This window comes from Prinia subflava, chromosome 1 (assembly GCF_021018805.1).
Source record: "Prinia subflava isolate CZ2003 ecotype Zambia chromosome 1, Cam_Psub_1.2, whole genome shotgun sequence".
Taxonomy (NCBI): Eukaryota; Metazoa; Chordata; class Aves; order Passeriformes; family Cisticolidae; genus Prinia; species Prinia subflava.
The window spans coordinates 8151747-8165428 of NC_086247.1; the positions used below are offsets into that span (position 1 = coordinate 8151747).

Below are 13682 nucleotides of genomic sequence, written 5' to 3' on the forward strand. Positions count from 1 at the left end.
CACTGTAATAAAAATGCTATCAAGCTTATTTTTATCATTACAAAGAAATACATATTGCTTTTTTTTACACATGGAACAAATAAAGTTGTAATGTATTAAATCAGTAAACTGAATTTCTTCAGGAAAGGCATGCCAGAGGCGACTTTTTTTTCCTTCTCATCTCCACTGTCCTGTTTGTTATGTGGTTCTTTAAATTACCTCTGGCACATACATTGCTTCATGCTAGGATTTCAGGCTTGTGCTGCCAAAAGCTCTTGGTACATAATTTGAGAAAAAAAAAAAAAACCCAAACCAGTGAAAATAAAGAACACATCAAATAACATACTTCAGCACCTAGCTTTGCCCTGTGCATGCCAGACCAGCAGGTGAGGACCAGTGTGTTGCAAACACATGCTCTAAGGTTCTGCTTACTATCTTCCTGAATAATTTAGTGAATTATAAACAAAACTGTTCTTCACAAGATAAAAAACCAACACACTCTGAGAGCTTTTCAGCCACCGGTGTACAGAGAATTCTTCCTTTAGGCTCATCACAAGTAAGAAGTTACCTGCTTGAAGAAATAGTCCTGCAGCTAAACCAGATTTGTCAAAGATGACCTTTATATGTACTGATTAAAACACACCATGGCTTAACTCGGGACCTAAAGGTGCGAGGGTTTGAAGTTGAGCTGGAGATAAGGGAGAAATAAAAGGAGGGTGGATTTAAATCTGTCATTATGTCTCTCTATCCTACTCTGTTTATATGGCAAAACGTTAAATTAATTTCCCCAAACTGAATCAGTTTTGCCCATGATGGTAATTGTTGTTTGATGTCCCTGCCCTTATCTCAATCCATGAGCTCCTTTTCATATTTTCTCCCCATCTTCTGTAGAGGCTGGGATGTGAGGGGGAAAAAAAAAAAAAAAGCTGGTGGGTATCTGGCATCCTGCCAAGTCAATCCACTCACCTTAGAGTTTGGTAATTGAATTAATTGTAGATTTTATATTCCCTTCTTTAGAACTACCATCAAGGATAGCTCAAAAAGGGATGAACACTCCTCCCTTGATTTTTTAGCTTAACCAAATGACACAGGCATTTCAATGTAATACAACGTAAACACAGGGTTTAAAATACTGAATGCAGTGAAAACAAGTTTTTTTCCTTGTTTGAAATTAATACTTTGATTATGAATTCTGCTCACAAGTAAAAAATTAATATTACTAGCAAAAAAAGTCATTATTTGAAGAGGCCTACAACTCGATAGGAATGTGTAGGTAGGAGGATTAGTGACCCTTCTTTAATGTCAGTGATTCTGTGCAGGGGCCCTGGGCCACATCCAACCAGCTGTGTAAACACCGCTGTCCTCTGAGCAGAGTTGCTACTTATCCAGCCAGACAGGCCAGGACAAACACTATGGAGTTAAAGTGCATAAAAAATACTTCTCCCCATTTGTGTCCCATCTCCACAAATCTCAGGAGTGTTAACTTAATGACACCTTCATACTGCCCTAATCTGCCATACAGATAGAAAGGTGCAGAGTGGCTGCGAGGAGTTGCATTTCCATCAGAGGTAAATGGCTAAATAAATGAATTTGATCATTGTAAAAATTCCTAGTGCCTTATTTAAATTCATAGGTGAATTTCCTGTTAGTTGAAGATGACCTTTAGGTTTGATTAGACCTGTAGATTAATGAAGACAGGTAAGAAATACCTGACTTTCCTAATGTTACCTCTTCGATCTGATGCCAATTGTGATCCAGAATTGGAACAGGCTGCCCAGGGAAGTGGTGGAGTCACCATCCCCAGAAAAATTTTAAAGAGGTGTAGACCTGGCACTGGGGGACATGGCTTAGTGGTGACTTGGCAGTGTCGGATTAACCGGTGGACTTGATGGTTTTACAGGTCTTTTTCAACCTAAACTGTTGCATGATTCTAAAAGTTTACACGACAATCACTGGATCAGTTTGCTTTCACAAACAACGGCAAACACGCTTTCAGCCCAAAATGCGTGAGGCAAACTAGCTGACGGATATGCAGGAGGACAGAAGTGTCATGCGAAGGGCGAGACGTGGGATTTACTTTGAGGAAAACACGTTTTATGTGTGAGTGCCGAGGGCAGGCAGGGCCGGGCGGGGCAGCTCCTGCCGCCTCACGGCGGGGCCTCGGCGCCGCCCGCCCGGGCCGTTGCTGTGGCAGCGCGGCGCGGCCGGGAATGGCGGCGGCGCCTGAGGGGGGCCATGGTGCGCAGTGAGTGTCGCAGGGCGCCGCTTCCCTCCCCTCCGCTCCCTGCCTCTGTCCTCCTCTGCAGGACGGGCCCAGCGGCCCTGCACCCCTCCTTCGTGTCCGCAGAAGGGCAGCAGAGCTGAGGAAGGGGCTGCGGCACAAGTATGATGAGGAGCGGCTGGGGGAGCTGGGGGTGTTCAGGGGAGGCCTTATCGCTCTCTACAGCTCCCCGCAAGGAGGCTGTGCCCAGAGGGCGGTCGCCCCCTTCTCCCGTGTAACAGGTGACGGGACAAGAGGAGATGGCCTCAAGTTGTGCAAGGGGAGGTTTAGCTTATATATTGGGAAAAATTTGTTCCTGGAAGGGATTGTCAAGTACTGGAACAGGCTGAGCAGGGAACTGGTGGAGTCAATACACCTGGAGTTATTTAAAACTCGTGTAGATGTGACATTCAGGGACATGGTTTCATGGTGGATTTGGCAGTGCTGGGTTGTACTAGATGATCTTAAAGGTGTTTTCCTATCTAAATAATTCTCTGATTCACGTTCCCTCTTGCTGCAGTTGTCTCCCCCACCCTCCTGCCCTCCTGTCTCCCTTGGATGATTGTCAAGATTTTCCTCCTCCCTGGCAATAACCCCCCATTTTATCTGACCACGTAAAGCACAGGGGTTCCTTGCCTCTCAGAACAGCCCCTGAGAGGGCCGGCAGTGGTGACTGGGGTGGGGACCCCTCCTTGTGTGGGGCAGCCTTCAAGGCGGGATAATGGATAGGATGGCTTATGTCTGAGCCCAGGTCTGTCAGATGTGGAAAAACCCCAAATGGGGTAAAATACTCCATACTGTTACCTATGAATTGATCATCTTTTACAGGTACAGCAGTATGACCCAAAAGACTGAGTGCTCACACCTTTTACTCGTGAAAAATGAGTTCCCTTCCTCTGTGATTTTTCATGTAGTCTGTTTTGATTGTATATTATCACTGGACTGACAATCCCATGCTGGGCTAAAACAGTTCTTTGGACAGGAGCTTCTTCTCCCTGCAGGAAGTTGGCAGATGCCCTCTTTGAGCAGGCACTGCCTGAAGGAGAATGACTTTATCTCCTGAGCAGCACAGTGTGAATTTGAGTCTTAAAGTAACAGCTGCATACTTCACCTCTGAAATGCAGCTCCACCACCATCTCCTGATACACCTGCAGCTGTCCATCTGCTTATTCTTTTAGTTTCTTTAATGTTATCCTTAATTTCTACTTCCTTTTTTGAGTAAAACATGTAATTTTTGGAAGCCTAGGCATTAGAACTTCAAGATCTGTTCCCTCCACTTGATTGATGCCATTCCTCATTTCCTCCTATGGTCATGGGAACCTGGGAGCAGCTGAGATCTCTCAGGTCACTGCTCCAGTCTCCCATTACTGCACACAACACCAGAAAATGAACTTTTTAATGAGTTCAGTGTGTTTGTCTATGTCTTGGAGATGCTGTTATTTAAAATTTTATTTAATATTTATTTTCTCTTGCAAGCTTGTTTCCCTCATTTATCTTAAATGAGCTAGACCTACACAAAAATGTCAAATGTTCAGGCAGTTCCCTACAACACGATCTCAATTTAGGTTTCTAAAGCTTCACTGTAGCTTCTATTGTGAATGATTGTCTCTGCTTTGCAAATCATCTGTTAATGAAAGTGGACATTTTTGCAGAATTGCTGCAAAAATAACTTCAATTTTCATCAGCAAATGGAAATTGGGCTGTAATTAAGCTGTCAGGAAGAGTTTGTATGACTTCTTTATGTGTGAAGGGTATAGAGCATAATATTGCCACCAGGGTGTATGTATGCAGATTGATGTGTATTGTTTTCATGCTCAAAATTACCTGGTAATAGTGGCACTGAAAAATCTGCCACCAAACACAGTAGTAAGCAGACTTACTTTTTTCTTTTAATTTCCAGGAGATTTGTCAAATAACTTATTAGAAATGTCAATGCTGTTTCATATTTACTGTGAAGACTATTTAGTCATGATTATTGACCATTTTTTTTCTCTTTTCTCTGTTAATCAAGTTCAAGTGGAAGCGAAGATGATTGTTGAGATGCAACAAACCTGCTTAACGTGGTTAAAAGAGACAATGACACCTTTCCCAATATGATTTATGTGCAGCCAGGTTGCCTCCCTCAATCAGTGTCTGTATCTCCACATTTAATTCTGTAAATTAATTCTGTCAGGTAAAACTGTTGAGCAGAAGGGAGATTTAAGCCTGGTCATACATAAATAACATAATATAAACACAACCAGTTTCACCCCTTTCCCAAAGACTGCAGGCAGAGGAGCTGTACAGACACACGTGAGTTTGGGCTGTGGTGGTGCATGGTTTGCTGGTCCATGTGAATGTGTGCAGCTATTCCAGGACCACTAATAAAACTGGATGGTTTCACAAAACCTCCCTGACACAAAGAAGTAAAAGGGTACTTTTAATTAATGCATGGTAGGAACAGTTTATTTTCACAGATCTTTGTATAGTTTTTACATATTTTTCTTCAGATTCTTTTTTGAAAGGTTTTTTGTCTTTTTTTCACCATTAAAAATCATGAAAATACCTATGCTAACTTGATATAACCCAGTGTTTTTCCTCAGTACTTCACTGTAGTCCAGTGCTTGTCAAGGAGAGGAAAATGCTGGCACTTTTTGGTGCAGTGTACTGGAAACAATGTTCTAGCATCTAGCTCAGGAGTGAGCACTGGTTCTTGTAGAATTTCTATACCTTCATTATACAGAGCCTTTTCCCTGTTTGAAAAGCAGCCTGGCATTAAATATTACAACATGATAACTGAACAGGTCTCTGGTGTTTTTCAGCCACTGAAACTCCTTTATTGGCTCTGATGAGCTGGTAGTGCCTAAGAAATCCAGGTATACATTTCATTCTAACCTAAACATTTATAAGCATGACTTAGTTATAGCATAAAAAATATCCACCCACTTTCAGCATTTATACTGCTTATTTCTGTGCATGCTGTGCTGGTGGAAGAATATGATGACACACTGTAGTTTGCTTCCCCCCACCCCATGCTGCTGTCTGTGATAGGAACATCTGGCATCTGGAAATAAAACAGCATAAAACACTCCATTACTTGTCTACATGAATCAATCTGCAACCCAAGCTATGCTGAAAATAGTGGCTGCTGGATTAATTTCTGCAAGGGCTTAATCACATTCTTATGGAAGACTCAGCAGTTTTCATATGGATCTTTCCAAATGTTACAGGTGACGTGATTGTGTTTCACAAAAGATGTTTACTGTGACAGAGTGGGTTGAAGCTACTTGGTACTTGATACCTTGATATCTTTTTCTGGCAGATTTTATTTTTGTTGTCATTCCTATTGGGCTATTTCATATGGTAGAACAAAATATTTTAATGATTTTATAATTTGCTCATAAGTCAGATGGCAAAAGATTATTGAAGGGAAATATGACATATAGTGTTTCTTTCAGTCACAGAAGATCTTGTTAGAAGACGTGCAGAACATAACAACTGTGAAATTTTTTCGCTGGAAGAAATCTCTTTACATCAGCAGGAAATAGAAAAGCTAGAGCATCTTGACAAATGGTGTCGAGATTTAAAAATTCTCTATCTTCATAATAATCTAATTCCAAAAATTGGTAAGTCTTTTCTCAATATGTTTCTTTTAAAATGTGTCCACATGCATAATTCTGAAATCAGAAAAAGAAAGTATTCTGTTATACTTAAGAGAATGTGCTCCAAACAAGAGTTCCTTTCCTGGTTTCTTTATTAAATTTCTAAGAAGCTCAGGAATTTGCCAGGGAAACTTTAAATTAAAAATTATACTGAGATACAAGTCACTAGAATATGAGTGTGAAACACCTTTTATGGATTAAAATTTCAAAAATCAGGATATGGTTTAAATATCTCATCTTGTGGCAAACAGAGACAAAGAGTTTACCATGTACTATGGACTCTGATCTCACAGGATTAGCTCTTTCAGGCCCTTTTTAAATTTCATTTTCATGCAAATCATACTCTTTTTGTTAACATTGAAATAATTTTTATTCAGGTAAAATACTTGTGTGCATGAACCAAACTTTATGCAACAAAGCCGTAATGATCTTCCTGCACCACAGGAGAAGTTAAAATTTCATATGATCTGGTTTTGTTGCATGTTGGAAGATGTGACATCAAGCCTTGGGCTGGAAAAACTTAGCTTCTACAGTATTGTCTAGATGAACAGCCAAAGGTTGGAAGTGTTCAGAAATGATATTAATATATCTCTTTGAAATTCTTCAAGAGGAATAAAAAAAATACCAAGGTTTTAGGAGGAAATTTTGTGCTGAGAATTTGTAGGTAAATCCTTTAAGTTTTCACGAGGGACTCATCAGGAAACTCTGTCTCTGCTGATAACAAATGCATTTCCTAAAGTGGAGGAATCTCCTCCCAGAGAGAACAAGTTTCATTAAACTGCTTTGTACTTTTTTGCCCCATCAAACGAGGGACTAAAATAAGTTGGTTTTCTCTCTGTCAATGTGTCCTTGATAAGGCACAAGATTTCATCTTGTGTTTTTTCTGTCAACACTCAGGCCTCCTTCAGGTTAGCACAGGATACCATATTCAGATTGTTGCTATTTGACCACAATTTTTATTCAGCAATTTCAGCTTTGAAGCAAGCAATTTTTATGTTACCATAATCTAACTGTAGGAGTTGAAAAAGTTTGCAACTCGGTGATTGATTCATATATTCTTGTATCATGTGACAGCTTTCCGAGGTAATACCTTAATAACAAATGAAAAAAAAACCCCAAAACTCCAAAACAGAAAATAACCAAAACAAGCACCACCAACCCCTCCCCACATCGTAGTGGTGACTAAAAACGTTGTCAACAGGGGCTGTGTTACATAGTATGGAAGTGGACAAGTTGTTCCTCCCAGTGGATAACAACATATCCTTGCAGAGGACACAGCAGTTGCAAGCAGGCTTCTGAGTGACCTAGAGAACTGGTTTCTGTTGGCTCTGTTGGGCTGTGTTCCTTCTTAAAGCAAACCTTTGTGCAGCTCTCGAGATGAGCCCTGCCTTGTGAGCAGGCAGGGGCTTGTCAGGCAGCCCGTGTGCATGAGTGGGGCACTGGCTTCAGCACAGCTCTCACCTCATCGTGTGCACAGGCACTGCTCTTACAGAAATACTGCAACAAAAACAGACACCCAAACTAAGCTGCACAAGCTCTTGCTGAGAGATTGATGTCATCATTTGTTTGTGAGTTATGTAGAAAAGACCTCTCCAAGTTCTCAGTAAACTGTCAAAAGATTCGTGTCACTAAATTTGTGGATATCTCACATTTCCCAAGATGGAATGTATCACTCTGCTTTTTCAGCCATTCCTCTTGAATTAGATATGTGTTTATGGATTTGTGATAAAAATGTTTTTATAACTTTCCTTATTTATTTCTGCTTTTTTATTTTGTCTTTTCAGAAAACCTTTTTATTTTGTCTTTTTATTAACATTAAAATATTAATGTCCAGTAATGTGGTACATACTCTGATTTGTCATTCCTATTTTTCTGCTTTATTGTTGCTTTGAAATAAAGTAAGCAAGTGAAACCATAATGTCCTTTCCAGTGCTGAAAACTGAAATAATCCATCTATGTTTTATTACAGAAAATGTGGGCAAACTAAAGAAGCTGGAATATTTAAATGTAGCTTTGAACAACATTGAAAGAATTGAAAATCTGGAAGGTCAGATTTGAAAAAAGCTGATTTGCCTTTTCATACTAGAACACTTAAGTTGTGACTTCGTGTAAAAGAGGGTGGAAGCCATTAAGGGTGCCCGTTTGCAAGGGTATTTTGTAGATACTTAAATACTTTTTGTAGCAAGTGCTTCCTACTCCTGAATTTTTCTCATTGAACTTTCCTGAATGTCTCCAGGTCACGTTTCATCTTCAGGAATCACATGTCACACACAAGAAGGTTCTGTGCTCAGCACAGGTTGCATTGAGGGGCTGGGTTTTTTAAAAAGAGGTTTTTCAGAGGATTTTTTTCTCTTTCACTGCTTGAAGTCTTGTCTGTTTTATCTGTGTTTAATCCTTTATCCTGTCACTTTTGTACATTTCATGTGCAAAATATGGCATTTTCCAAGATTAAAATCTAAGACTTGGAGTGACCCATAAACACATTCCATATTACTTGAATAATTTATGGCTTGATTGTTTTCAGTTTCTCAGTTCTGATTAGGTCAGTTGCTGAACCTTTAACATACCCACCTTGACAAAGAAACAGTTAAAAACAAAAAAAAACCCAGACAAACTGGTTGGTTGGTTATTTGTGTGTGTTTTGGTTTTGTTTTGTTTTTGACTTGTTTAGTTGGATGGTTGGTTGGTTTACTTTGTGTTTTTAAGTCTGCAAGCATAAGTGTCTGTTTTTATGTCTGCAAGTTCAACAGGATGGCTTAAATAAGAAACAAGCAGATAGTCTAAACAAATTTGAAAAAGTTGAAGAAGGAGGTAGTGTAGTACATATCTGGGAATTTGTTGAGAAAGTTGCATTTGTTTTCATGCCACTAAATTTTAAATTCATCTATCAGGCTGCATTATTTATTACTGTGATTTGTCATTTACTTAGGAGTTACAACCTTTGGGATTGGCCCTTGCATAAATTTGAGTTATTTAAATCCTCTAATAAATTGTTCAACGTTGTTTACTTTCTTACAGCTCAACTGTGCATAAAACTTAGCAAATAGATGAGGAAAGGAAAGTGATTACAGTGATGTGAGTCAAAGTTGAGCTTGCTCTCAGCTCAACTTTTTACTCTTAGAGTCAAGGTTATGATTCATGGATACATTATGATAAAAGGAGAGGCTGATAAATTAAAAACCAGATTTTCTAGAGCATTTTGTTACCTAATTTAGATGTTGTTTGTAATGAATTGCTTTAGTACAAACACTTTCTCACCAGTATTTACAATTTACCACTGATAAAGTATTTACAATGGCAGCTGAGCCCACAGGTGGAAAACCTAACTTGCAGTGAGTTTTTGGGAAATCTTGTCTTTGTACTTGAATAATATTATCAGAGATTAACCATACTCAGGACTGAAACTCTTAATTGATCCTTAAGCAATTGGATTGGATTTTAGCCATATGATTGAGATTTTGCTGAGAAGGGGTATCAAGGCAATCAGACTCTTAAAATGAAATCCAGCTTATCTGAAAATTAAATATTTAACAGCTCATCTATAAATGTCCACAAAGTTTAGATACTGATAAAACGAATAATGTTATGGTGTTTTGTATTTTACTGAGTTTGTTTTCTTCTTTTAAGTATTGTAAGCTCATAAATGTAAGCTATGAGTCAATCTTTTACTCAGAAAGAGTCTTGGAAAAGATATGTTCTGATGGAATGAAACCAGTTTACAGAACACAAATGGAGACAGCTTTATATCCAAGTGTGTACGTGTGTGTGTGTATATCATGTGTACATTTATGTTATGGGCAAATTGAATTAAGGTTTCTTTCAAACAGGCTGTGAAGAATTGAAGAAACTTGACCTGACAGCAAATTTCATTGGTGAACTCTCCAGTATTGAATCCCTAAAATGCAATATTCATCTGAAGGAACTGTTTCTAATGGGTAACCCATGTACTGAATTTGAAGGTTATAGACAATTTGTAGTGGCAACTCTTCATCAATTAAAAGTAAGATTTTAAAACTTAAATCCAAATAAAACATGAATCCTGTCACTGAACTTATTATCCTGAAAAAAATAAATGCTTGTACTTAGACTTTTTCTTAATGTTCACAGGAAATTAAATTCTATTCCAAAGAGTAAATGACTACAATAAATAATATGATAATAATTGGTTCTATTCTGATGGAACCACAATTATTCATTAACTTTTCTGTCATCTTTATTGGAGATACTTAAACAAAGGGCTTTTTGGTTTGGTTTTTTTTCCAAATAAATGTATTGTACAGTTCTGGCACTTTTTTCCTCGTGGTTTTTGTATATTGTATTTTTAAATTACTAGCATGATTGCAGAAAGTTAGTGGGTTGTTGGTACCATTGCAACAATATGTACTAAACCTGCAGTGTAAGACACTAAAAAATACAAGTTGGTGTAAAATTGCACTACATTGCATTGGTTGTAAATAGATAACTTTGAGACTGTGGTTTTGTGCTGTGACTGAACTGATAAACAATTTCCTGTCAATGAAATTTGTCAATGAATTTTCAGTCTCAGGCCTGAAATCTGTGCTCACAGTTTTCCTCAGAGAAGCACGAGCATTGCATAACTTACTAAGAGTAGATTCAACTTACTCAGTTGGCAATAAACTTACACATCAAAAGAAATAATTCTGGGCTGAATCAAAGTCAGACAAAGACCAGAAATGGCTGAAGGGACACTCTTTACTGTATAGTCTGATAAGATTAATTAAAATTCCTGGAAAATGCTAAAAGCAGATCTTAGACACACAAAACCATTTTCAGATCTGAATAGCAAGTTATTGTTAATTCTTGGTAATAAATTATAACTTACATAGTGCTAGTGATATGTGAAAGATACATTTCTAATTATAGACAGAACTTAATTATCAAAATTAAACTACAGTCTAATAGATTTATTGATTTGGATATGTTTATAATTTCTAACATATATATATTGATTTTTTCCCCCTTTGGGAAGTATTTGGATAGTAAAGAAATAGAACGTTCAGAGAGGATTAAAGCACTTCAAAACTATCCAGAAGTGAAATGGAAAATCAGAGAACAGGAACAAGCTTACCTTCTCAAAAGGGCCAGAGAAAAGGTGGAGGCTCAAAGAAGGATGCAAGAAAGAAAGGATGAGAAACAGAAACAGATGGACTCTAAGCTTGGATTTGACAGGTAACAGTAAAAGACAAGTTTGTCAGTAAACATTATTCTTTTCTTTCTTTATTCACAAGTTTGGCTTTTTTCATTAAAGAGTTTTTATAATTCCACTGAAATATTTTTGTTCATCTTTATTGTTGATTCAAGCAGAGTTATTTCTCCTCATGCATGTTATCTCTAGTGAAAAATATAATTAGTTACAAACATAATTTATTATTGACCTGCAGACACAGTTCAATAGAATTTTTTCTCCCAAAACTCCAAGCTAAGTTGTCTGGGTGCCAAAATAGTGTAATTAATAGTTTCTTTCAGTAGAACAGCTGGAAATTGTTATTTAGGGTAAAGCAGGGGTTCCAGGGAAAACAGCTGTTCACCTATAATTGCTGTGCTTTAGCATTATATTATCTGAAGGCTGAAATGGAATATTGCAGGCCTTTGGTGTTGATATTCCTACTTCTTCCACTTCATGTCACTGATATTACTTAGACAGCAGCGGGATTTTTGTCTGGGGTCATCTTCTACTGCACTTGCCACCCATCTTATTTTTAATTCAACAGAAACTGTTTCATGAAGCTGCCTGCAGAACCTTGTCCTCATAGATCACACCTGGATTGTAAATTTAGTTTTCTCTCTCTATTGATAGAGATTTACAGAAGCTTAGAGCTGGGGAGCAAAAATTATTCAGGTGTTAAGATTGCATTTGAGGAGATGCTCATTGCTACCTTCTAAATTTCTAATCTGTTGTTGCCTGATACTGGGAATTCTTAAACAGCACATGGGCTGAAGATTCTCTCTCACCTGAAAGTTGTGAGAGTATCTGAAAATTCTTTTTCTGAAATTAAATCTGTTGAACTATCTATCAGAGTTTTCAGGGGATTAGGTATAGCCATACTATCACTTCACAGTCAGGTAAATGTAAAACATTATGTCAAAGTAGGCTTTGTTGATTGACAAAAGAAGCAGAGCAGAGAATGTTTTCCAAATATATAAGATACCATTCTTGGTAGGAATTGTACAGTTATTATTGGGTCCAAAAATTATTACAGTAATTTATTAGCAAATTATTCTTCCTTCATTTCATTGGGAAAATATTTCAATGATCTTGTATAGCCCAGACTCCCCACAGGAAAAACCCAATCATGCAGAAGGAGATGGAGAGCAGGAAAGATGCAGAGCAGTTGAAAATGATGATGAAGACAGAAAATTTTGGGAAGAGCCTACACCATATACTCCAGAATCTAGATTAGAAACTCACAGATATATTGAAGAAAAGCGGAGAGCTAAAGACAATACAAGGTACTTTTTTGTTTTAATATCTTTGATGTATTGAAAAAGGAGAAATTTTCAAAGGTACAGAGAACAGGCAGGTAATTGCCTGACATTAAATATTACTGAGAACTGACAGCTTAGATCCTTGTTGCTTGTTCAAATAGGCTTATCCAGTCTAAACTAAATATTCAGATTGTTCATTTTGTTTTCTTTCATTTTCCAAATGTCGTTTAGGTAGTCCTTATTTTATTTTTCCTCAGAGTTTTTAGATATAATTTGTTTTTTCAACTTCATTTTATGGAGTTTCACTTTTCTGTCAGCTAATTGTTTTGTGTAGTTCAACATTTAACATTCTGCTAAAAACATTTATCCATAGTACAGATTGCGTTGTGTAAATGCCATACAGGCCATGCTGCAAGTTTTTTGCACAAGTGACATTTCAGGCACTTTTTCTATGTAACTGAGATTTTTTTTGTTCATACTTTATCAGAGATATTTGTCACAAGTAATGACATTCTTTCTTTTGTCTGTGCTATTTGGCATGGTGACTCTGAAGAAGTCTGATCCCTGAAAAGCCTTCAAAACATTATAAATTTATTACTGGTTTTACTGAACATGTAAAATATATGCAGATACTAGCAAAAAGCTCCAGTATTTTATTGCTGCTGGTTTATCAGTTCCACTAACATTGTAAACAATGTCTTTTTGGGTTTTTTTCTCTCTCCCTTTTACGTATATAAAATAATTGTGCCAGAGATTTTTTTAGCTGTTCCTTTTAAGGGCTTGCTTTTTAAAATTTTTGTCAAGGCTAAGTATTGAAAAAGTCAGTCCTAGGGAACTCTCCAAGAAATCTGGAAATGTGCATAACTTGTTGCTATTATTAGTTCAAGTTCTAGCACTTTACTGGAAGAACTACTGTGAAACTCAGATTCTAACCAGTTCAACTTTTGCTATGTTTGGAAATTCCTTGCTCTAGTCAAAAGCAGATATGTTCCAAATGCTTCCCTTTAAAGATTCAAGGACAGTCCAAATAGTGTTATAATAAAGACAAAGTAGTTAATTTCTGGATTTTTCTAAATTTCCAAGGCATTTAAAGGGTTTAAAAATCACTTTGATTTGGTGTTGAGAAAGTTTCTTAGCATCTTCTTGAAACGGTTCACATGTATAGACAATTTCATCTGGGAACAGATTATTAAAAATCAACAGGTGGTAGAATATAATTTGTGAAGTGTTTCTGAGAACATCTTTAGACCAGAGTGGTGGTTCATTCACTTTGCATTTAGGTGGCAAGTCTAGGAATTCAGGTGGAGACTGGCAGCCCACAAATCCTACAAGAAAGCTGATTAATATTATACAAC

At 37.5% G+C, this 13682-nt stretch overlaps 1 protein-coding gene across 4 annotated transcripts in view; it reads left to right on the plus strand.

The window, feature by feature from the left end:
• LOC134557171 (dynein axonemal assembly factor 11-like) overlaps positions 1 to 13682 on the plus strand; it is a 54861-nt gene that overhangs the window by 18159 nt on the left and 23020 nt on the right. Inside the window, exons 1-6 of one of the 4 annotated variants that reach the window (XM_063410122.1) lie at positions 2061 to 2079; positions 5677 to 5844; positions 7850 to 7927; positions 9708 to 9880; positions 10871 to 11070; positions 12166 to 12351. In XM_063410122.1, the coding sequence (XP_063266192.1) occupies positions 2076 to 2079; positions 5677 to 5844; positions 7850 to 7927; positions 9708 to 9880; positions 10871 to 11070; positions 12166 to 12351 (809 nt within the window). In that variant the 5' untranslated portion in view covers positions 2061 to 2075. Of the gene's footprint in view, positions 1 to 2060; positions 2080 to 2117; positions 2225 to 5676; positions 5845 to 7849; positions 7928 to 9707; positions 9881 to 10870; positions 11071 to 12165; positions 12352 to 13682 lie in introns of those variants that run through there. The other 3 variants (XM_063410035.1, XM_063409942.1, XM_063410205.1) reach the window with 3 other exon arrangements.